Source organism: Lytechinus variegatus, chromosome 1, assembly GCF_018143015.1.
Source record: "Lytechinus variegatus isolate NC3 chromosome 1, Lvar_3.0, whole genome shotgun sequence".
NCBI classification, from domain to species: Eukaryota; Metazoa; Echinodermata; class Echinoidea; order Temnopleuroida; family Toxopneustidae; genus Lytechinus; species Lytechinus variegatus.
Window position 1 is genome coordinate 30,068,168 of NC_054740.1, and position 23,197 is coordinate 30,091,364.

General features: G+C 34.2%; 1 protein-coding gene across 5 annotated transcripts in view; it reads right to left on the reverse strand.

The window, feature by feature from the left end:
• Positions 1 to 680: 680 nt before the first annotated feature.
• Positions 681 to 23,197, reverse strand: part of LOC121410878 (TBC1 domain family member 1-like) — a 70,795-nt gene continuing 48,278 nt past the window's right edge. For all 5 annotated transcript variants that reach the window (XM_041603234.1, XM_041603251.1, XM_041603243.1 and 2 more), the window contains 13 exons: positions 22,145 to 22,249; positions 14,959 to 15,015; positions 13,986 to 14,392; positions 13,175 to 13,326; positions 12,098 to 12,286; positions 11,316 to 11,477; positions 10,075 to 10,233; positions 9,087 to 9,238; positions 8,187 to 8,279; positions 7,234 to 7,393; positions 6,561 to 6,730; positions 5,837 to 6,067; positions 681 to 5,266 (listed from right to left, as the gene is read on the reverse strand). In XM_041603234.1, coding sequence (XP_041459168.1) covers positions 4,853 to 5,266; positions 5,837 to 6,067; positions 6,561 to 6,730; positions 7,234 to 7,393; positions 8,187 to 8,279; positions 9,087 to 9,238; positions 10,075 to 10,233; positions 11,316 to 11,477; positions 12,098 to 12,286; positions 13,175 to 13,326; positions 13,986 to 14,392; positions 14,959 to 15,015; positions 22,145 to 22,249 — 2,451 coding nt within the window. In that variant the 3' untranslated portion in view covers positions 681 to 4,852. The remainder of the gene's footprint in view (positions 5,267 to 5,836; positions 6,068 to 6,560; positions 6,731 to 7,233; positions 7,394 to 8,186; positions 8,280 to 9,086; positions 9,239 to 10,074; positions 10,234 to 11,315; positions 11,478 to 12,097; positions 12,287 to 13,174; positions 13,327 to 13,985; positions 14,393 to 14,958; positions 15,016 to 22,144; positions 22,250 to 23,197) is intronic.

Consider the following 23,197-nt stretch of genomic DNA (forward strand, 5'->3'; position numbering starts at 1 on the left):
AGTATGCAGACTTATCCTAAAATGTAAGGAGAGGGGATGGAAGGTAAACTACTACCCAGTGGAGATCGGTTGCAGAGGTTATGCAACAAAATCTCTCCATTTCTTCCTCTCAAGGATGGGAATAACCAACAGAAGGAAGCTGGCTTTGGACTTAATGGAGATTGCTACAAGGTCCTCAGCCTGGATTTGAATAGATATAAAGCCAACTTACCAAACAAGCAGCTGGAGGTGGCATCTTGTCTTGATGCTGCTGGCCCGCCTCCTGCCACATAGCCATATCAAGGATAATGGGCCAAAATGGCTGTTCTGGAGGACAATTCTCTGTCCTGCACAAGGTGTGTTTTGTTTATCTCAGGGTGGGCTGCTGCTAGAACTCATAGCCTTTTACAACGGTGGTATGCAACTATCTTGCCCCCTATACATTGGGCATGTTCTGAATTCATGGAAGGCCTATTAATAAATATTTTATTGACTTTTATTTTCAGATTAATGCTAATGGCTAAGTAGATAATCTACTTAATGTATTACTCAGTAGAAATGATAATACAATCCAGCTGAATTGTGAAATGTAAGATTTTAAATGAGTTTCATGGTTGTAATGTATGTAACACCTCTTTTTTTTATTAAATTTGATTTCATAGATTTAGGGATGACACTGATAAAAAGAAATCAAATCAACATACCATTCAACAAATTTTATTGGTAGATTCTTAGTACTTTAATTGAACATGTGTGATGTCATCAAAAGTGAAGAACTTGAATCTGTTTTAACCATTACTTGGCAATGATCAAAATATATACATTTTCTTATTTCATGTACATGTAACGGTTTCTTCAAAGTAAACTCATTTAATTCATAATTGATCACTGTGCAGTCATATTCATTTCAAGATAAATAACATAAACCAAAAAATACCTTTATATTAGAGCAATAATTTCAGTGTTTAAGATTACATTCATATTGACATTTACAGGTTTTCACTTGGTTAAAAATAAAATATGATATGATTACAGAGAAAATACATACAATACACACAAGTAATTATCAAATACAATGGCTAAGATATCAGTATTAGCACAATTACATAAATGATACAACTATATCAATCTTTACAAGAATGAGAATGTTCCAAATCAGACATTGGCAAAAAAAAACATGTGATTCTCATTCAAATATGTCATACTTTAGCACAAAATAAAATGAAAAAAGGCACTCTCAACCTCAATGAAGAAATGCAGTTAACATAATAATTGAATCTATATTGAGATAATTTCTTGTCCCCTTTGGATGTAATTAACAAAAAGAAAAAAATTATCATTATCACAATATTTCCTTCACAAAACATATATAGTGTGAAAACTTATAAAATACTCGATCACAGAAAAAAGGAAATCTGTTCTAATTGCACAGGAACAAAAAAAACTGAGATGTAATGATAATGATAATATATGTAGGTAAATATAAGCTTTCAATTCAAGAAAGAGTCACAAGATTTATAGTATACTAGTAGAACAATTTTTTTATGAATGAGTAACTATATCGTTTATGGCTTTCAAACAATACATTCCAAAAAATCAAATGTTATCAGTAAAATAATGATATACACAAAAACAACTATATAAATATACAAACTCTTTGTTAATGAAACAAAACTAATAATGATAAAGTGTCACTGTATAGCAAATTTTTCTTTGCTTGGATCTTAGGTAGCGCTGATGAAATAAGAAAATCTATTGATGAAATAATAAAATCTATATAAAAAAAATAGCAGAGCACAATGACAGGTATATTTTACGAGTAATTATCAAAGTACCATGTATGTTTGTTTACTGTTTTAAATGCACACACATAGCCTCCATCGGGTGTTGTCGAGTAAATCCCTTCATAGAAACAAAATAGAAAGAATCATTTACCAAACAAACATGATAAGATGTGATAATGGTAAAAATACAATGAAAGCAATATAGATGTTCACAATGCTTTGAGTACATTACAAGCTGTCCATTTAGCAATGGATCATCCTATTCAAACAATTAAGTGGAAGTAGAATAATAATAGGTTACATGCATACTTATTCAGCTGATCTTTGCCTGAAATCTGTTATTATAGGTATTCATACTCATTTACATTAATCCACATGATATATGAAATAACACCTTTAATACCGATCAAATATTAGTATGGACCAAAGGGGTAAAAACATCTTAATCTTGGGTACTAACAATCTGCTACCATTTTCTCCTCATCTTTTTTCCTCTCTAGGTAAATTTTCCTGTTATGATGACTTACAATTACTTTATACTGCACACAAAAGGAAACAAACAATGAGCGATAGATAATAGAAATTCAGCACTGGAATGCCAAGGACATGTCTTACTCTTATCATACCATGGTCTATACTGAGTTCTTCTATTGCTTATTTTACCATATTCATCACCATATTAAAGTCACATACCGGTAAATGGTTGCAACATACAAAGACTGCCAAAAATCTTCAGAGATAAAGTAGTCTAAAGGACTTAAGTGCAAGGATGTTGAAGAGACATTTGCTACTCCAGCCATTGTTTCTGTACTCATTTCCCCTAAAAGACATGCTAAGGATAACAATGTGATTAGAATGATATTGCAAGGATTTGAGTTAACATTTGGTTTGTTATTAGGTTTGTGACTGGCAGGTTTCCATGGGAACAGAAGCACAGGTCATGGAATCACTGGAAGACATCAATGCAGCTCATGATGGGAAGGAAATACTGAGAAAAAAAAGAGATGAATGAAAGAATGGAAGAGAATGACAGGAGGGATAAGGGAAGATAGATAGAGAGAGAAAACCAGTGAATGACAAAAGAGGCAATGAAGAGAAGCAGAAAAGCAGGAAAAGGATATAAGAGCTGAGAAGAAATAGCAAAAAAGATAAGAGGAGAAGAGAGAATTAAGAAGAGAAGAATAGCGGGTAAGAAATAAATGGGAGACAGAATTTTAAAAAAGAAGAGAAACAAAGTCATGAAAAGTTAAGAGAAGAAAGTAAAAAGAAATAAAAGAAAAGAGAATGAAAAGGGGCAGAAAAAATTAGAGGATTAAAAGATGAAGAAATGTTGAGGAAGACAAACAAAACAAATAGAATAGAATTAGAAAAAAAACTTTGGTACATACCATCGTATGAAAGTACACAAGGTCATCAAATTAAATTGAATTCACAATGATGCATGAATTCTAAAGCATATATGTGCAGTTATTCTTCAATTCCTTTGAAATTACAGTAATACTGTGCTGCACAAGTGTCCATAAGATAATATTGGGAGAACAATTTGGGGGTATAATAGCTACAAAAATATATGAAGTCTTAACCTGTAGTTTCAATGAAATAAAGTCTTTAACTTTTTGATTCTGTTGATTGTTGGATTTTGGAACTCTAAAAGGAGACAGAAGCCAGCATGTCTCATGCAAGCTGTGCTCAATTATCTTCTAAACAGTTAAAGGTTTTGTTATCATGGCAACACTATTTATGATATCACACAATGTGAACACTATCTCCAAACCTCAGTTATATCCATAAAATGTTTGCAAGAATGCACAGGCAAAATCTAAACATCTGTCAATAAAATTCATAATAATTAATTTACCTTCTTATAAAAAAAAATCACTTACAATCAACAATTCTATTACAGCTAAAATGTGTCCAATATTGAAGTAAATTGCTTTATTCATTTAAACTTAATTATAAACTTTATTAACATCTATTCCTGTAACACAAAGGTTTATAAACACTTGCAAATTAGTGACCAATCAAGATCATCCTGGCATGCATGTTTAGTTCAAAGGCATGACCAACAGCCAATCAGAATCATCATTTCAAATAAGCAATTGATTGCAAAACATTTGTACAATGCCTTGATAACAGATTAACTTTGGGATCAATCTTTTGATATAACTATTTAACATAATATATTCTAAAGCTTAATCTTTACTGATCACACACAAATATACATGTAGGCCATCACTTTTAACAAACTGTACCAGTACAGTAGTTGAAATACAGAAAATATTCTTCTTGAAGACATACAGTATGAACATTTATACAAATGCTATTTACAAGTAGAGCTTTATGAAAATAAAACAATTTCCCATAGAACAGGGGATCCACCAAAAAGGTTAATCACAAATGCACACAAGGTAGACATAAGCAAGAAATATCAGATTAAAAAAAATGTTTATTCTATCTAGGCTCTCTTATTTCAGATCAGATCTTTCTTTCAAGTAAATGGAAGAGCATGTGTTTGAATGGCGTTTCCTGCACACATAAAGGCCACTAAATCATATTAACAAACAGAAAAAATACAAAACAAAATGATTTACATAAACACTAATGCCAATCTTAGATTGTAACAGCACAAGAATAAATCTATTTAAAGCTTTAGCTTAATCAATATATTATTTACATTACATTAACAAACAATAAATTTGAATCCTTCATCCTTTTTTAATCTGTACAATGTTGAATTATATTTGTACAGAGCCTACATTAATCTCTTCAGATTCGTTTCATAGTCATTCAAGTTTAACAGAGGTACATGTACGGTCCTATTGCCTTGCTCAATTCCTCATTTTCATCATCATAAAGTTTAACAGAGGTACAGTCTTTCTTGCTTTTACTAATCAATCAGGTTTAACAGAAGAATGGTTGAAGAATCTTTCTCAACCCTTTATTTTCACTTTTTCTTCCCTCTGATTAAAACAGATATCTTCCAAACTATGATTCTACCTGTCCCCTATCTACTGCTTTTAATCCTCATCTCTTCTCATTAATACCTTTGAAATCTCTTTGGTTCTAAAGCCTTCCTCATCAGCTCACTTTCACAGTGACGATATCGATTTAGTGTCTGTGATCATAATACATGGAATATCTGCCTCGCTTGTATTTGTACTCGCACTCTGTCCGCTTCCAATGCTTCCACCACTATTATTCCTAGACCTCTCTTCCTTCAGAGCAAGTACTTTGTTGATGGCTGCGACCTCCCCATCGATGTCTTCAATGGAGTCGGTGTCGATGGACAGATTGTCTCCACCCCCGGCAGCACTCTCTATGGTCTGGTGAGAGGATTCACTGTCATAGCACTTGTAATCTCTCTTTGGTTGAATTAGGTCTAGACTGGCATTGCTAAGAATATTCTCTGGGATAAGGGCCTGTAACTTAGCGATGGTGTCCAGAAGAGCTGCCCTCTCCAGGTTCAAGTTCCGGATTTCCAATCGCAGATTGTTCTCGGTTGTCTGCAATCACAACCAAAAGAATGTTTCAATGCACATCATACATCTTGTGCCAGAAAGTCATGCACAGTACTTGACTAATGCCAATAGCTGAAGAAACAATCCAATTTGAATTTAGATTGAATGATGGGAAGTCATTTTGTATGTAATTTTTCAACATTTTATTAAATTTGCATAAATAATAATTTTACACATTTTCTGCAGTTATGAAACCCTCACCTCTCTCTACCAGTCATAGAAGAGATGACAGAAACCCAACATGAAAATTTATCCGAAACTTTCTGATGGGTTGAAAATTTATGTGAAATATTGTAACAGACATCATAATGATGATAATTTTTAGAAATTATTGAAGTGACTTCAATCATAGGGATAAAGGTCAGTTCAAGTTGTGAGCTAGACTAGTAATTCAGTACAACCGACCTCAAAATCTTCATACACAGTGGATTCAAACTAGCAATTGTGGATTCAGACCTATGGCAGCCATAAAAAATAGGGTGGCTACATCTATGATATATTAACAACCACACCCACCATTAAATTCTTCTTCAAATGAATTGATTAATTACCAACCTGTTTTGTTTGCAGTAGAGATCTCTGATTCTGTATTGTATTGTGTGTAGACTGAAGTTGTTCTAAGAGCTCGTTGTTATGACGACGTAGGTTACGATTACTGAATTCCAGCTGATCGATGTCTCGCTGCATAGACTTTGGTTGGACAGGCGAGGGCAGCATTTCCTCCTGAATAACATGGTACTCGACTTCATAGGCATGAAGTTCCTTTGAAATGTCCAAGTGGTAAGCCTACAAAGACAGAGATCATTGACTAAATTGATCTTTAAAAAATTTAACCTAAAGCCACAAGAAATAAGAGGTTAAAAAAGTTCAGAAACTGTTTAACCAAGAAGCTTGTTAATACTGGACCCATCTCAGACAGCCAAGGGGGGGGGGTGGATCCACTGTTACTCCATTTTAAATTCTTTTTCAAACGGGTCATAATAATAATGATAATTATGTTGAGTCAATTGATGAATGCAGGAGGCAAAGTATAGCAATGTGTAGGATGATAATAACACAAACTATACAAAAAGACCTAGAGATAAAACATATGCCAGAGGCAAACTTGATAAGCTATTAAAAATAAACACCTGAAGTAGACAAAACTAAATGAATACAGAAAACTAACATTAATCTGAGAGATTAAGATTCATAACCCTCTTCAAATATACCATGCAAGTTTTTCATGAAACAAAGGTTGGCAATATGCTTGTGAAGGATATAAGCTGTGATTTCTGACCTTGTTAATGACTTTCTCCATCTGGACGATACCAAGGGATGGTAATTGATTCTTGATGAAGTCAATGATAGACTCAAAGCCATCACATTGTAGGATCAGTTCTTCATGGCTACCAAGGATGACAAGAGCTACCTTGAAGATCACCTCAAACCCTTGAAGGAAGATCAGATCTAAGGGATAGAAAAACCACAAAATAGAGATTAAGATCATAGTACTATCTTGAATAGAGGTTATTACTGACATTCATGAAAATGTGGTATAAATCTGAACTGTCAGAATCACCAGAATATTGAACCATTTTTACAGAACAAAAATATAATTCTATATAATCAAACAATTATTAAGCCAATAAAAACCTTTGTGTCACAATCCTGTTTATATATCCAAGAATACAGGTATTAAAAACCACTGATTGTTTCCACTATAAATATAAAGTGAGGTGAATCACATGTGGAATAGCCCACAACAATACATTCTCTATTATACATGTAGATTGGTGAGAGCTCTAGATTTCTAATCCATGAAGCAGAAAATTCTGACTTGGGACATTCGGACAATAAACTGTGCATGAGTAAGGAGTAAAACGCATAGTTACCAGAGACAATATTCGGCAACAGGATGCGAAATCTAAAGCTCTGTAATGGTTTGCATCGGGGGAATTAAAATAACTCACCAAAGACCTTTGAGACAAAGCCAAGAGGGAATTGAGAGGCAAAAAGTGTCAGGAACCAAGGAGCTGCATAAAGAGATGGAGCCACTTCATTCTGCTCCAGGTGATTGTGTAGACGATGATAGAAGTCATGAAGGAGACGTGAAAGCTGATACATCTGGATCTATACAAGAAGATATGATTATGACAATAAATCATTGATCATGATTTTTTTTTAAAGCAGTGACACTGTTTTAGAATGGGATGATTTGACACTCTCTGGCCCAGCCTTACCAGAAGCAGGGAAAGAAGTCTTGTTGATTCTATGGGACAGCATTAACTGGCTAAGCCCTAAAGACACAGCTGCAAAACAGTTATTTCAGAATTACAAAGGGTAAAATTCAACCCCTCAACCATTTTCGGACATCTTTTACAACTAAATCCTATGAAATATCCACTAATCCAAGGCAAAGGGTGTGTAGTCAATCTATTTCTGAGTCAATAATCTTTTGTGTTTTGATGTCATGAATTTACATTAAAAAAAGAAAATAAGCTTTGACATTTAAAATGAGTACAGATTACATCATTAAGATTTTCAATGTCAACTTCTGAATAAGTTTAAACCATGTGCACTTCCTCTAGGAATATTATAATCTTTCTACAATTTCAGCAAGATTTCAACAGTGCTATTGCCAATTGAAGAATGCTATATGATCAAAGTTAGCCACAATCATAGATTTTGACCCGAGCTTGTTGAAACATTTTTTGAGAAATCTTGAGGTAATATGAGATATTTTTGCTTGGTCTCCTCAAGTGGTGAAAAAGAATATATCCCAGGAAGTGTTTTCATAAAGAATTCTGTGGGTGATTTTCACTGGCTAATTTGCTCATCGGCCAATCAGATGCAAAGATTTCATTTAGCTTATAACAAGTCAGTAAAAATCACTATTTGTTTCATGAATTACTCCGAAACTTACCTGTAGAGCTGTCATGTCTGGTTTATACTGTCTTCTAAAACCCCAGCTAAACATGAGATAGGTCAACATCTTAAAGGCATCATGTTCTTCCATCTTAAAAACAAATACAATATGAACAACAATAGGTACAAAATCCTTATTTGTGGTGCTGTAATGTCTGGTTTTTATTTTGTAAGTTGAAGCAACAGAACCACTGCATGGGCTTGTTTTAAATATGCAATATTATTATTAATATAAATTGGACATCTGGGCCCTGTTGTAAAAAGAGTTACGATTGATCCGATTAATCGCAACTATGGACGGCCAGCAACATCAACATCTATTATGCATGTTTGTTCAAAATATTTTACAGCTGTGATGTATATTCATGCATTCATTGTTTTCTTGAAAATTCACTGCGCTTCTCTTTGCATAAAAAGGACATTGTGCAAATTTTCGTAGAAAAAATTATGACACTGATGGATTTCCATTGTTACGATTGATCGGATCAATCGTAACTCTTTGTACAACAGGACCCTGAAGTAAGAAATTCTTGACAGATTTTACTAGCCATAGTTAAACCACACATTATGAGCACAAAGTGCCTATGACCAAAGTTTAAAAAAAATTGTTCATATACTTGAACACCTGTTCACATGAAACCTATCTTCGATGTTCAATTTTTATTTCCAATCTATGTCATACACTATATTCATATAGTATTTATGTACAATGGCATAACCATTACAAGCCAAGATGAGTTGAAGGGTACGTGCATTCTCCTGTTTAAAACTTATTGTTAATACAATTTCCTCCTCATCATATTTATCAAGTTATGTAACCCTCAGAAGCCCAATATGCTAAATTGCAACAAAATTATATTTGTTATGATTGAAAAAATAAATTGAAAACCAAACTTACATGCATGAGAAGAATTCCAGCCACAAAGCTGAGGCCTTGGCAGTAACCGACCTCTGCATCAAGGAGTGAATAGGCCTTCAGAAGATTGAAGAGAGATAACTGACCACGACCAAGAGCATTGGAGAAATATGGATGGTTTGGGTAAGTGCGTCCTGTCAACAGAAATATAGGTAAAATTTGCCTAAATTTAATCTTTAGGGATTACAAAATTTCTTTAGACTTTGGAGACTCCACTCAGAAGAGGTTACAGTGGTGCTATAAAGTTAGAGAACACCACAAGAAAATGAACAAATTTAAATGTGTTCAAGTTCTGCTATGTTATAGATATTTAATTGTGAAATCACGTGATAAAATAGTACATTCAATAAAGCGTGTTTCTCTGGGCAGTGTAGTGTTGTTGTCTACATTCAACACTCAGCATGAATGAATTCACTAACTGTCTAGCACCACTGTACAGAACATGTTTTGAACCTATGTGTTGAACCGGTGTGTTAACTCAGTTGATAAAGTGTCCGTCCACAATTGGGAGGTTGGGATTCAAGCCTCGGCTGCGTCAGACCAAAAGATATTGAAAGATGGGAGTTGCTGCTACCCTGTTTGGCGCTCAAACATTCAAGGGATAGAGCTACATTTATCTGGTGCTGCACAGTGGATGCAGGGCCCACAATTAATTGAGCACAAAGAATTTTCAAAGTATTTTTGTTTCAGGTTTCATTTCGAACAATAAAATATGGATTTTTCTTTCCTTTTTATTTTGTATAGTCGAAAAGATTTCTTTGACTTAGGCAAATATTCAACATATGGAAGGTCCATTTATGCAAGTATAGCTGTAGAATGTTCTAAACCACATCTCCTTACATATAAAACAAAACATGAAATCTAACGCAATGATCTGAGAGAAAAAAAGAAGGGGTATATGCAATGTATTGCAATCCATAATTGATGTATGGAGAATAGGTAAGTAATGTGTACTGAATGTAAATTTTACCCAAGTCAATGAGGATAGCATGTTGGTGTGTTGTGAGTTGTTTTAGAAGCTCTGTGTATGGTTCAGATTCCGGTATCTGAGATGCTCCAGGGACCATTCTTAATAGATGCTGTTCAGATAACATCATCCAAATATCACCTCGTCTCGTCCTCGGTACACCTATAAAGATGGACAAAATTGAAATATAATATCAATGTTCAATTTTTCTGTAGCACTCCATACATCAGCAGTACCTTCAACTTAGAAGAATAGAGTGAAGTTGAATATACAGTGGTGCTAAAAAGTAAGTTAAAACCCCACCAGAAAAAGAACACATTTCAATTGTTCAAGTTCTGCCATGTTTTACATATTCAATTGTGAAGTCGGGTGATAAAATAATACATTCAATACAGTTTGTTTCTCTGGGCTTGCCGAACATTATGTGTCGTCTCCATTCAACACTCAGCACGAAGGTGTGCATTTTCTGTTGGGGTTCACTAACTTTTTAGCACCACTGTACATGTATATCATAGTGACAGGGTAACAGGGTGATTGATAAGACCTCAAAGTGTGGAGTAGGATCTTCCAGGGGAGGGTGGGGTTAGTAACTTTCAAAATAGTACAACACAGAATTTCAAATGTGTTTACTTACTATACAAAAAATCCTTAATGATAATGAATGGAAGGATTGGGATTGGGAATAGACTTCAATTAAATGATGCCACTAAACCAAGTCAAAGGAAAGCGATATGCCTATCCTAAACTTCCTAAAAATATTTCAAAATGCATCATATCACTATCAATACTGAAATGACTACAATGACTTAGGCATACTACATGTACCAACCACCTATAGAAAGCTTGGATGGAGCAGAAATATCTCAAGGAAAAGTTAAATGAAAAATGTATATTGTATAATTTTCAAAGAAATTTTGAAAATAAATGGTTTTGCAATATCAAGAAGTGCTATAAAATCAAACTCCAAACCTTGTCATAAGAGAATAAGTCACAAATATTTTAAAAACCACAATTTTTCACATAGATCATATACAGTTCTGCAGTTTTGTTAACTACGAATTACAAAATGAGAATAAGTGTCTGGTTCTATTTTAATAATGATAATAATTAAACGAGCTTTTACATTGCTCAACTCTAATGGTATTAAACTCTCTGAAGTACTCTGTGATAATGTGGCATAATTTTCTTAGTTGTAGAAGAGTAGCTCTTGTATGCTAAATCACCAAAGATATACATCCCCTTACCTTCTTTGAATAAGGTATTGATTTCATCATAAGGTATGATGGTGTTTGCTCTGTTAGGTATAGCAATGAGTTTATCCCATTGTTTTGTGACCTGTACCAGACATGGTGTGATTTCTTCATAGTCCAACTTCATCTTCTTCTCAATCACTGCATCTTGGCGAGCTGGTATTGTTAAAAGATAATGTCAAATGATAATAAACAGATTAAAAGAAAGCAACCATCATAAACATCCAGTAAAATTCTATGCATCTAATAGGTTAAAATTTCTGAGATTATTCAAATATTAGGGTTGGACAGTATGAGTTTAATAAGCAATTGATACATTTCATTGTAAATATACATTCCAGTTGCAGAACTAGCCAGATTAGAAACAGTTATTTGGACAGGCTCTCCTTTGTGCACAAACAATATGTCCTGCGAAATGAAATAGCATCCTACCTGGCTACATCCGCTACTGAATTCTGTTATAATACAAATTCCCTGATCTATCAAATATCATTTCGATTCTGTATTACTATTGATCACTGAATTCTAAATCCAATATGCTTTCAAAATGGACATTACAATTCCTGTAGGTTCAGAAACTTTGAATGCCTAATTCAAAACTTGATTCATAGACATATGACTGACCTTGCAATCTCTGTATCCATACGATTAAGTATAATCTGAAATTGCATCTAACCCACCCAGCAAGATCCATCACAGAATTCTTTCACAAAACAAAATCCATGCTCTATCAGATATGCTTAATTAAAAACTGAATTCATAGACATAAGACTGACCTTGTATTCTCTTGTTTTCTTTATCCATACGATTGAGTATAATCTGTTCCCTAATGGCTCGTTGCCAGAGCGCCCTCACTGCTAGTCTGGAGGTGAATCTCTTGACGACAGGACTAGATTTAGATTCCTTCTTTTCCTCATTGTCTTCCTCTTCCTCCTCGAACACACTCTCGCTCTGGTCTGGAAAACCTGGGCAGATTCAGTAGAGAGCATTAGAAAAAGGTATGCCATATTTACCTTACATTCTTCTCTGATTTGGGAAAATTTCACGATATATCAAGAAAACACATTACACAAGTAAAATATGTTTCCTCAAAACTTTCCAATAGTTACCATCTTCTATGATTCATTATCATAAACATCATTATCACGGTCATCAGCAGCAGCAGGAGCAATATCAGTATTCAAAATTATCATAAAATTTGTGCTGTTGTGATCGTTTGAGAAAATCTCTAATGTCATTCTTTTTTTAAAAAAACTTCAATTTAAAAAAGCATGTCTCCATATGTATATTAAACATTAAACTGTCTTCACATCAATTTTTACCTTGCCTGTGAATTGAAGATGACTATAAATCATCTTCATATCATCTATATAGCCTTCTCTTTGTGTTAAATCTGGATTTCTGGATTTATATTAGTATCCATTCATTTTCAGTGACCAGACTTTTATTTATGATTGCAATGAAAGATGAGAATTATCTTTGCCTGGCTAGCAGAAAGGGCTTCGTTTAAATGCGCTCTGTTCAAAATGTTCAGTGCACCAGAGAGTTTATACTCTCCTGCCTGACCCTAATAAATGGGATTTGACACATGTATACATCCTAATATCAAACTGCCAGCCAGACGAAGATGCACCATATATTCTGTGATTTGGAATTGATGGGAAAATTGGCAATTGTTCAGTTTCACAATTTCCTTGATGTTTAATATAATGTATAAAGACATACTAATTTGTCATTTAAACTTTTGTGAGGAATGACACAGAATCTACCAATAAATAAAAAAATAAATAAACATAACCACCATAGTAAATCACTTTAAAGATTAAGAGAACTGATCAAGAAAGTGAACTTACGAGGTGGTGCCTTGCTCTCACTCATCGGTGTCACAACTCGGTTGAAGATTGCCTGACGCCATGAGGTACGGGTGCTAGAGGTCATCAATGGGGTACGGGGGCTATGTCCTGGGGAGCTCAGAAGATGTGCTCTTCCACCTACACTCATTGCCCTACAAGAAGGATAAATTAACAAAGATTAATTAAAATTTAATGAAATAAACTCAATACTTTTCTAATTCAACTGTCAAAATTGAAGGTAGAAATAGTTATTGACTTTATTATTTGAGGATACATAATTTTGAGTTCTGTAAATTTACGATGACTTCAAAGGACAGAAACTGAATAATTCTTATATTAAGTCTGTAAAACAAGGATCAAACACATGTCTTCAGACAATTATTCATGTAATAGTTGATATCGGTTAAATGGCATGACAATCTATTTGCAAGTGCACATTTGTTTTTTTGTTTTTTTTCTTTTGCTAACAAAGACGTTAGTCAAACTGGATAGAAAGTAAGTAAATTAAATGATATCTAGATCAATTATGTTTCAAATAGATATCACAAAATTTTCATTCATACTTACATGTATGTCATAAATGTGATGGATAAATATGCTGACATCATTCAGTCACTATTATCCCTACGTTTTATTAATGATATGTCATAATTTTCCTTTTCACTCACAAGAATCATCTATATCAAAGCTATCTTCCATATCAGAGCAAGATATCATTTGGTGATTGGGCATAAAAAGATTAAGGCCATGTCTTATGCATCTGAAAGAGTAAAAGTTTCTTAATCTAAAACAAAATAATATCCCAATCTACCTGATCAGGGGTGGCTTCTGCTTAGGGGCTCTGAGGGCTTTGAACTGATCCCCTTCAAACTGAAACGTGGCCCTTGGTGAGGTGGGCGTGGTCGGGGTGAGGGGCGTGTCTCCTAACGTCCTACTCCTCTGCCTCATCGGTAACGGGGTGATAACGGAAGACTGTCCAGCATCGGCTGATTGCTGCTTGGTAGGGTGATGGGGATGATTCGGGTTATGAGGGTGGGGCTGGGGGTGATGGGAGGGGTGGGGTGGGGGCCTCCTCCCCTCTGGAATATCTGTATTCTCACCGGAGGTGGTAGAAGAAGCAGTAGAAGTGGTAGAAGTGGTTGACGAGGGGCTGGTTAGGGGTGATACAAGGTTGGGTAGAGGGGGTGGGGTGGCGCAAGGGGAACCAGTAGGTGACTCCTGGAATACAGAGGAAAGATAGAATATGGTTAACTTTCTGAAAGCCAATTCTCCTTGAACATACAGTATAAATGTGTCGTGGTCTAGAGGTTTTGACTCTCATCTTTCAAAACAGATTATTGTGTGGGTTCGAAGCAAGAAATGTATCAACATTATGCTGCACACAGGCGAGGTGAATGGGCAATCGGTATTCCTTGAATGCACTGAACGCTACTAATGACGCGGCAACTAGAGCTAAAGCTGGGTAATAAGATGTGCTTTGTATTCCCTAAAAGAAATGCTATACATTTCTATTTATTTGTGATTACATTTTTTTATCGATTGCTTTAATTGATTTGGAAATAAAGTTTACCTAAAAGTTTATATAAATCCAGCTATTCCTTCAAAAATGAAATAGAGGTAAAGCTACAGAAACTATTATTCAGTCAAATATCAATATCTGTCGTTTAAAAATGATTTGAATTCTTTAATACTATGTTGTCTCTCTGTTGTAGTTTATTTGTCAGACTGGATGTTGAAAATAGTTTTCTTATTTCTGTTTATCACTGTTTGATTGTCCCACTTACCTCTCTCCCATTTTGTAGGACAAGCCTGTCAGGACCAGGACTACTTCGATGTTTGTTCTGAAGGACAAAATAAAAGCAGTAAACAGGTTTGATTTTTAATATCAGGTTCTGGCAAATGACTGAAGATAAATGGAAATTTAAAACTTTAAATCAAATTAGATTTGGTAACAAATTCAAGGTCAATATGAATGAGATTGGAGTCTATGAATGAAAACAGAAACATTGAACAACATGATAATGAAATATGGCAAACGGCATCGTAATAAGGGAAATTTCCCTCCTATGGTATTTTTATATCCATCATAATTTGCAAAAGAGACCCTGTATTTGAAACACAAAATAAGGATATGGCAGAGCTGCAAATGTGAATAAAAATATTGCTTTTTATCTCATTTTCAAGCCAAAATCCTATTTTTTTTTTCAAAAAAAATTGAAAAAAAAAACATACCAAAAATCATCATTCTTACAAGATCAAAAATCCTATTTCTAATGAAAAAAAATCTTATTTAGTGTTACTTTACCCTAAAAAATCATACTAACTAGGATGAAATCCTACTAATTGTCAGCTCTGAAATGACCCCCCCCCCATACTGTGTGAAAAAATTCATAGTCAGAATATTATACATACAAATTCTGCTCTAAAACCTTTGAGTTAATGAGATTTTTTACGGGTGAATTATCAAGAAAAAGAAATTATTAAAGGTACTATTCTAAAATCATACATTACTGATATAAATTGAATGACAAAATATGAGCCAACTGACTAATGAATTTGTTGTGCCAAATGAACTATTTTATTAATCAAAATAATCATGGTCTGGTTGGCATCTTGCCATTAGTATATAATGCTCAGACATCAAAACAAGGACATTATCTGTGCTCATATAATTAACAGTAACAAATAAATAATACAAAACGCATTATATTTTGAAAATATGCATTTTTTGCATGTAACGCCACAGATCTCAAAAACTATTTCATTGAATGCTATCTATCATGGCTCTTCTCTTCAGAACCATTTTTCAAGTAATGTTTGTACTTGATGTCCCCAACTATTGGGAAATAATTTTATGAATTGGATGTCATTATACTGACAGACATTATAAAGATTAACAATTAATTTCTCATAAAGGGGGGGGGGGAGTTCACAGTTGATTAATAAATACTAAATTAGATCATCTAATAAAAGCAAGAAGCAATTACAAATCATACTATAACAAACTTAAAGCCAAGTGATCATTATCTGTGTCCCTTGCACTCTAAATTCCAAGGATTTAACATAAATCCAGATTGGCTGTGAATGGTAACCAGCCAAATTTTGGATTAATTTTTTATCTTTAGGATTAACTTTTAAATCTCAAATGATATAAATTCATATCTTTTAACTTTCTGTTTAAATCTTAATGGTTTAAATCTTAATCTAATATTCAGCTGGTCACTATTCACAGCCAATCTGGATTTATTTTCAATCCTTGGAATTTAGAGTGTACATGAACATGATTATTACATTGTGGAGGTGCCGTGGCCCGAGTGGTCTAAGGCGCCTGGCTATACATGAAAAAGTCCGGGGTTCGATCCCCGGCCGCAGCAGCTATGCCCGTGAGCAAGACATTTAATCTAAAATGCTCTTTTTCCTTGCTTTCAAATAAATGGAAATGCTATATGCATTATTGATAACTAGGTGTGAACTTGTTTTTAAAAAAATTATTAAATTGTTCAAATGATTGAGACACTACGACAAAACCAAGACTATGCTTCATTCATATAGACATGATGCCAACCTTGAAGTAGTGTATAAGCATAGACTCAAATTCATCAAATAGACACAAGTAGACTCAAAATTTACAAATTATACCATGTCTATGTTAGAGACTACACTGAAGTCTGGTTTAACCATAGTCTAACTCTGTGCTCAAATTACGGGAAGCAAAATGTGTCAAAATTTATATTACATATTACATCTAATGTGCTCTTTTCTTGATTCTTCAACTTACTTATCAATCACTCCCATGCTATTAAGAATTATTTTGAATCAAATGAGTCTATGAGTATGAGCCGATACATTGGATCTCTTATTATTTCAGACTTATCACTGTGCACTATGTGAAAAACCAAGGGTATACATGTACGCCTACTAAACCTAAAGCGTGAATAATACTTTTGTGGCTTAAACACATCAAGTCCATAAATAGCATCCAATACCACAATTAAGCTGACCATGAATTTTACTGGCTATTCCTCAGCTGTCTAAATGCTGTATTATTTGTGTAACATGATCCATTTTTCAACTGACAGTGAACAGGAAGAAAGGGAGGGTTGGTGGGTCAAAATGGAGGGGGGTGGGGAAGATGTGCCCCCCTCGCTCCCCCCCCAAAAAAAAATTTTCACTGTGTTCATATTCAGTAACTGTAATGGTCGAAAGTTATTTAAAAAGATATAATCTTTTATTTTTTTAAATGACAATTCATTCACACCCATCTCGGCTTCTCAGACACAGACACCGAGCAGAGAAGCAACACAGACAAAAAGTAGTCCCCTCACACAGTAACAATGCATCATCCCTATGCATGCAAACAGTCAGTAAGCAAATGGCCACCATCTTCTCTTCTCATCCCAATTTTGTTTCCGTCTACTCACCCCCCCCCCCTCCCCTCCAGGAAGAGGGTTTCAAGAAGCATTGGAATTGAAGGATACATGGAAATACATTAAGTGAAAGGATCCTCCTCTGTATGGAGTGTGATGTAATAACCTGTAACTTAAACACATTCTCCTTCGATCCATCTCATTCATTGATGCCATCCATTCTCTAAATGTTAACGATTGTTGGACACTGTACGGTTTCAGGATGCACTGAAGAAGTTAATTTTGAACATTCCTCACCATCCACAACAAACACACGCACAAACACACACCCATCATGTTCCATTACAGTGGTAAAAGCTTTCACCATTGAAATATTCCAAATATCTACATACACTCACATGGATTGATACTCCAGATAAATGGTATTACAATTTTACATATTCACTTTTAAGAACCAGAAGGTAACTCTACTTCATCAAATGTACATAAATGCTCTTTCGTTTGAATATCGATCTAAAATATGAATGCTAAACGGTTGTATTAATTCAGTGTTCCTTCAGCAAAATTTTTTTAGCATATCATCAATCACTTGAAAGGAAATCTAGAGAGCAACAATTATTACAAAATAAATATCATAATTGTCTAAATAACTTTCTCCTTTGATTTGTTGAATATATTTTAGTTTACCTGCTCTTTAAGGAATTTTGTTCACAACTACTTATGTGTTGTGGTGTGATATTAATGAAAATGAATAAATTACATACAATGCTAATCCAGAGAAATCATTGTGATCAGCCTCTGAAAACCACTTCTCTTTGTTTTTATGTAACACTACACTATGCAATGAACTAAACAAGTGGAATGCCTCTGGCCGTCTCACCTGCATCACGCGATTCAACATAGCAGCAGTGCTGACTTTGAAAACTACTTTAACTCGCACAAGATGTTCAGTGATACTTGGTTACTCTTATTTCCACGTTTTATGAACTAGACCAATACACTTATAGAGATAGGATGGTAATTCAACAAATACCCCCAATGAGGCCAAAATTCATTGACCTCACATGACCTTTGACCTTGATCATGTGACCTGAAACTTGCACAGGATATTCAGTGATACTTGATTACTCTTATGTCCAAGTTTCAAAAGTCAGATCAATAAACTTGTAAAGTTATGATGGTAATTCAACAGATACCCCCATTATGGCCAAAGTTCATTGACCTTTGACCTTGGTCATGTGACCTAAAATGCGCACAGGATGTTCAGTGATACGTCCAAGTTTAATGAACTAGGTCCATATATTTTATTTATGATGACATTTCAAAAACTTAACCTCAGGTTAAGATTTTGATGTTGATTCCCCCAACATGGTCTAAGTTCATTGACCCTAAATGACCTTTGACCTTGGTCATGTGACATGAAACTCTAATATGATGTTCAGTATTAAATACTTGATTGACTTTATAGCCAAGTTTCATGAACTAGGTCCATATACTTTCTAAGTTATGAGGTCATTTCAAAAACTTAACCTTAGGTTAAGATTTGATGTTGACGCCCCCGCCGGAAAAGCAGCGCCTATAGTCTCACTCTGCTATGCAGGTGAGACAAAAAAACAAAGTTACTTGATAGCTGAAAGTTACCTGAATTTACAGTCACTGAATTACCAATATTTGTGTACGTTTTATGAAGTAACATGTATCATAATTGGGTTACTTACTACATACAGCAAAACCTAACGGTTGGCAGCCCTGCCCGAGTTATACTCATTCACCAAAACTGATAATGTACACCACCACAAAAAATTGTGTCATTACATGCAGATAAATCAATCATGATTTCAATCTAGAAACTGGCCTCAGGGCAAGAAGAACACTGTCACAACTGTTTCTCAATGCTTGCTATATATATATATACATTTTAACCCCCCCCCCCCCACACACACACAGTATCATTCATTTTGCAATAAAGAAAATCTTAAAGAGACACTTATGAAAGGTCAACCTATGAAAACAGGATTGCACAAAAAAATAAAGAACAAGAATAGATGGAATATCCCACGAACATTGCAGGCATGTAATAAATGTATGCCCATCTATTCTTGTGCAATACCATCATAAGCTGTCAAATAGGTAATGAAATGAAAAAAATACAGCGCAAGGATGATGAGAATGATGTTGATGATGATGACGAGGACAACGATGGTGGAGGTGGTGGTGGTGGTGATGGAAATGGTGAATGGTGATGATGATGATTATGATGATGATTATGATGATGAAGATGATGATGAAGATGACGATATTTAATGGTGAAGACTTCTAACACTTCCCTTACGTTTGCCCAATACTGTTACTTGTAGATCAATAAATTGAAAGGTCATGCCTCAAAAGCCTGAAGGATGTTAGATGCAATCAAAATCAAGTGCTTCCAGGCCCCTTTCCATCTAAGAGTATACATGTATCCTAGCCTATGAATTATAAAAAAAAACGCTGCTCTTGTATTAGATTCTCTCTTCATTTCTTGCAAACCAATCTGAAATTACAGCCATTTGTCCATATTAACGAGTAAGAGGAGACAGAAGAAAAAGAAGAAAAAGGAGGATAAGGTGGAGAAGAATTACCAAAAAAAATCAAATCTGAGGAAGAAGCAGTTAAAGAGAAGAAGACAAATACGAAGGAGATGAAGGATGAGGATGTCGAGAAGAAGAAAGAGAAAGAAAATGAGAAAGAGGAGGAAGATTGGCGAAAATATTTATAAAGTAAAAAGAATAACAGCTTCTTAGGTCCTTCACCCAAAGATAGTTTATCTTTCTATCCAGCCCCTTTTGAATGTTGTTTTTACAACCCCGGAGATCCAACGCAAAGATCACTGCACTGGGGATGATCATTCTGTATTACGACATCAAAGGTATACTGGCATGAGTAAGCACATCTCTCAAGACATTGATTGTCAAATGACGTTATCTGTTTACGCTGCTGCATACGCAAGCAATAGTAGCCAATCAGATGTATCTAATGTGATCTATTCTTGTGATTTTTGGAGACCACTCATCTCATCCAAAGTTTTAAAGGTTTGGTAAGGGCAAGGATTCTAAGAGGTAAATCAAACATTTCTCTTTTTTCACAATGTATTATTTACTTTTACATTTTCAAAAAATAAAATAATAAATGAAAAATTACATTTTTATTCCCTTTAAAATGAGTGAAAATCAAGAAGAAAAAGCAGAGATACAAATCAACTGTTAGATTTGATATATATATATCTGTCACTCTTGTTATTAATAATATTCAATAATCTGTGCCTAATCATCTTGAAAATTAATTAACATTCAATAAATCATTCCATAATTAGGACACAGTTGTTTTCTAATGCTTTTATTATGTTGCTTTATATCTCTTTAAGGGCTGACAGCATATCAATCAAACAGCTTATTTTATATTTCTACACATGTATCTAGTTACTTCCTTTATTTCAATTCACATCACAAAACCGTTATTGATGTAAGGTGGAATTCTGGGTGAACAAAACACCTCCAATGGATGATGGAACCTTTAAAATCTGACCTAAAATTGGTTATATACCTGCGAGCACACGCACAGATGCTGCATAAACGTAAGACTAGGAGCAGGGGTAAGTGTCCAAGGGTGGAACACCATTCCTAATGCAAATGTACCCCACGGCGTTGCTTTTAAGGGTAACATTGGTTGTTTACCATCAGGAAATCAAAGCACCATCAATAATTCATACTTTCTCCCGTCCAAGACTTCCAACCTATTGGAGGTTTTTGTTCGTCTTCAGTACAATACAGTTGAGAGCTTGTGGCACAAGTGATTTTTGCCATTGCACAATTTGCATAATCATAGTACAGTATTTTCATTGAAAAGTGTACACTGAAAAACTCTGTGTTTTTCATCTTATCTTTTCTGCCTCCAATTATTCATTTTGCCTTTAAGTGAAATTTGCCATCTAGTTAAAAGCTTTTAAAACATTTCTCTATACTTGGAATGAAATCTACAAAATCTGATTCACAACCTTTTCTTCCAAAAGTCAACATAGAAGGCAACATTTCAAAACCTTATGAACAGTGATGTCAGACATCATGAATAATAAACAGACCATAATTCAATTTTTAGAGCCTAATTTATCAAAATCCACTTTGATTCTTGAATATTTCCTGTTTTGAAAAATAAAGTCTTCAAATGGTTAGAGTCCCTGCAGAAAAAAATCACCTGGTCCAATATACACAAGCCTAGCACCTGATCATACAATTAATTTATAAGATAATAAACATCAATTAAAAATCAACCATACCATCAATCACTAACATTTGTGTTCTAGGGCTCTTAATGTACACACTCAACCTAAAAAGAAAATAATTCTTAAAAATGATTAAATTCATTTGTCACTAAAATAAAGTCAAAGAAATATGGTAACCACTCAAATCTTAAGGTGCCATTATACCATAGAGTGGGCGTTTCTGTAGGAAGAAAAGGAGGGTAACTCTAAGAGTCATGTGACCACAAGGGCCATGTGACCTTTAATAGCAGGTGTGTTGGTGGTTGGGTTCTCTATTAGAATTAATAACAAACATTGATTGCTACTCACTCTAGTTAGGAGGTTCTCAAAGGAACTAGTCAGAGACTTCTTGGCTTTCTTCAAAGATTCCAGCTTGGATGTGGTTGGTCTATTGGAATCTGACTTGTACACTTCCTGTGAAATTGGAAAAAAAAATGTGTACAAGTCCATGAAGGAGCAAAAAATGTAGTTATTTGCAGAAAAAGGGGTTGAAATCTTGTGCTCATGTGTTTTAATTTTATATTACATTTATATTTTACTCTGGAGTGATGATCTCATTCAAATATTGTGATCTAAAAATCAACAACGTAAAAATATAGAAACTTTCTATGAAAATAAAAGTTAAATTGTACATTCCATACCATTTCATTTATAACACAACAGTGACATCACCCACCAATTAATTAATCAAAGCATTAAATAGATAAAAAATGAACAAATGAATGAATTATTCAATTCAATTCTTTTATCTCATTTCCATTCAAAACATAATACAAACTAATATAAAGCAATACAAATCAAGTACAATTTTATAGGGCATTCTTACTTCGTAATTTAACAGAAAAAAAAAGTATAAAACAGAAAAAAAACAGTATGATATAGGGCATAAATGGAAATTATTAAACAAGCCCAGAAGTAACATACATACTGTCTGCAATTTTTTTTTTAAATGAATGAATGTAAAGAGACTTTAAACATTATTATATCATTGATATGTCAGCATAGACAAATCTAAAATCTGCAATCATCATAGATCTGCTTTGACCACTCCATCTATACTAACCACACCCCTAGATCAAATTTGTTTGATCATATATTTGATATGGGTGTCACAAACAGGGTTCATATTTCCATCAAAATACTGCATCATCACGACAGTCCATTTAGCGACCAGTCCTTCAAATCCTTCTCATAAGCAATCTCTTTGCATGATGTATATTGATAGGATGATATGGGTGATGCTGTGATGGTTACACAGACCCATCAAAATATCATAAGATATAACCATATTGCAAAATATCATACGATATAACCACATTTCAAATTAAATTTTCAAACTGGTTTCCAACACCACTTATGATC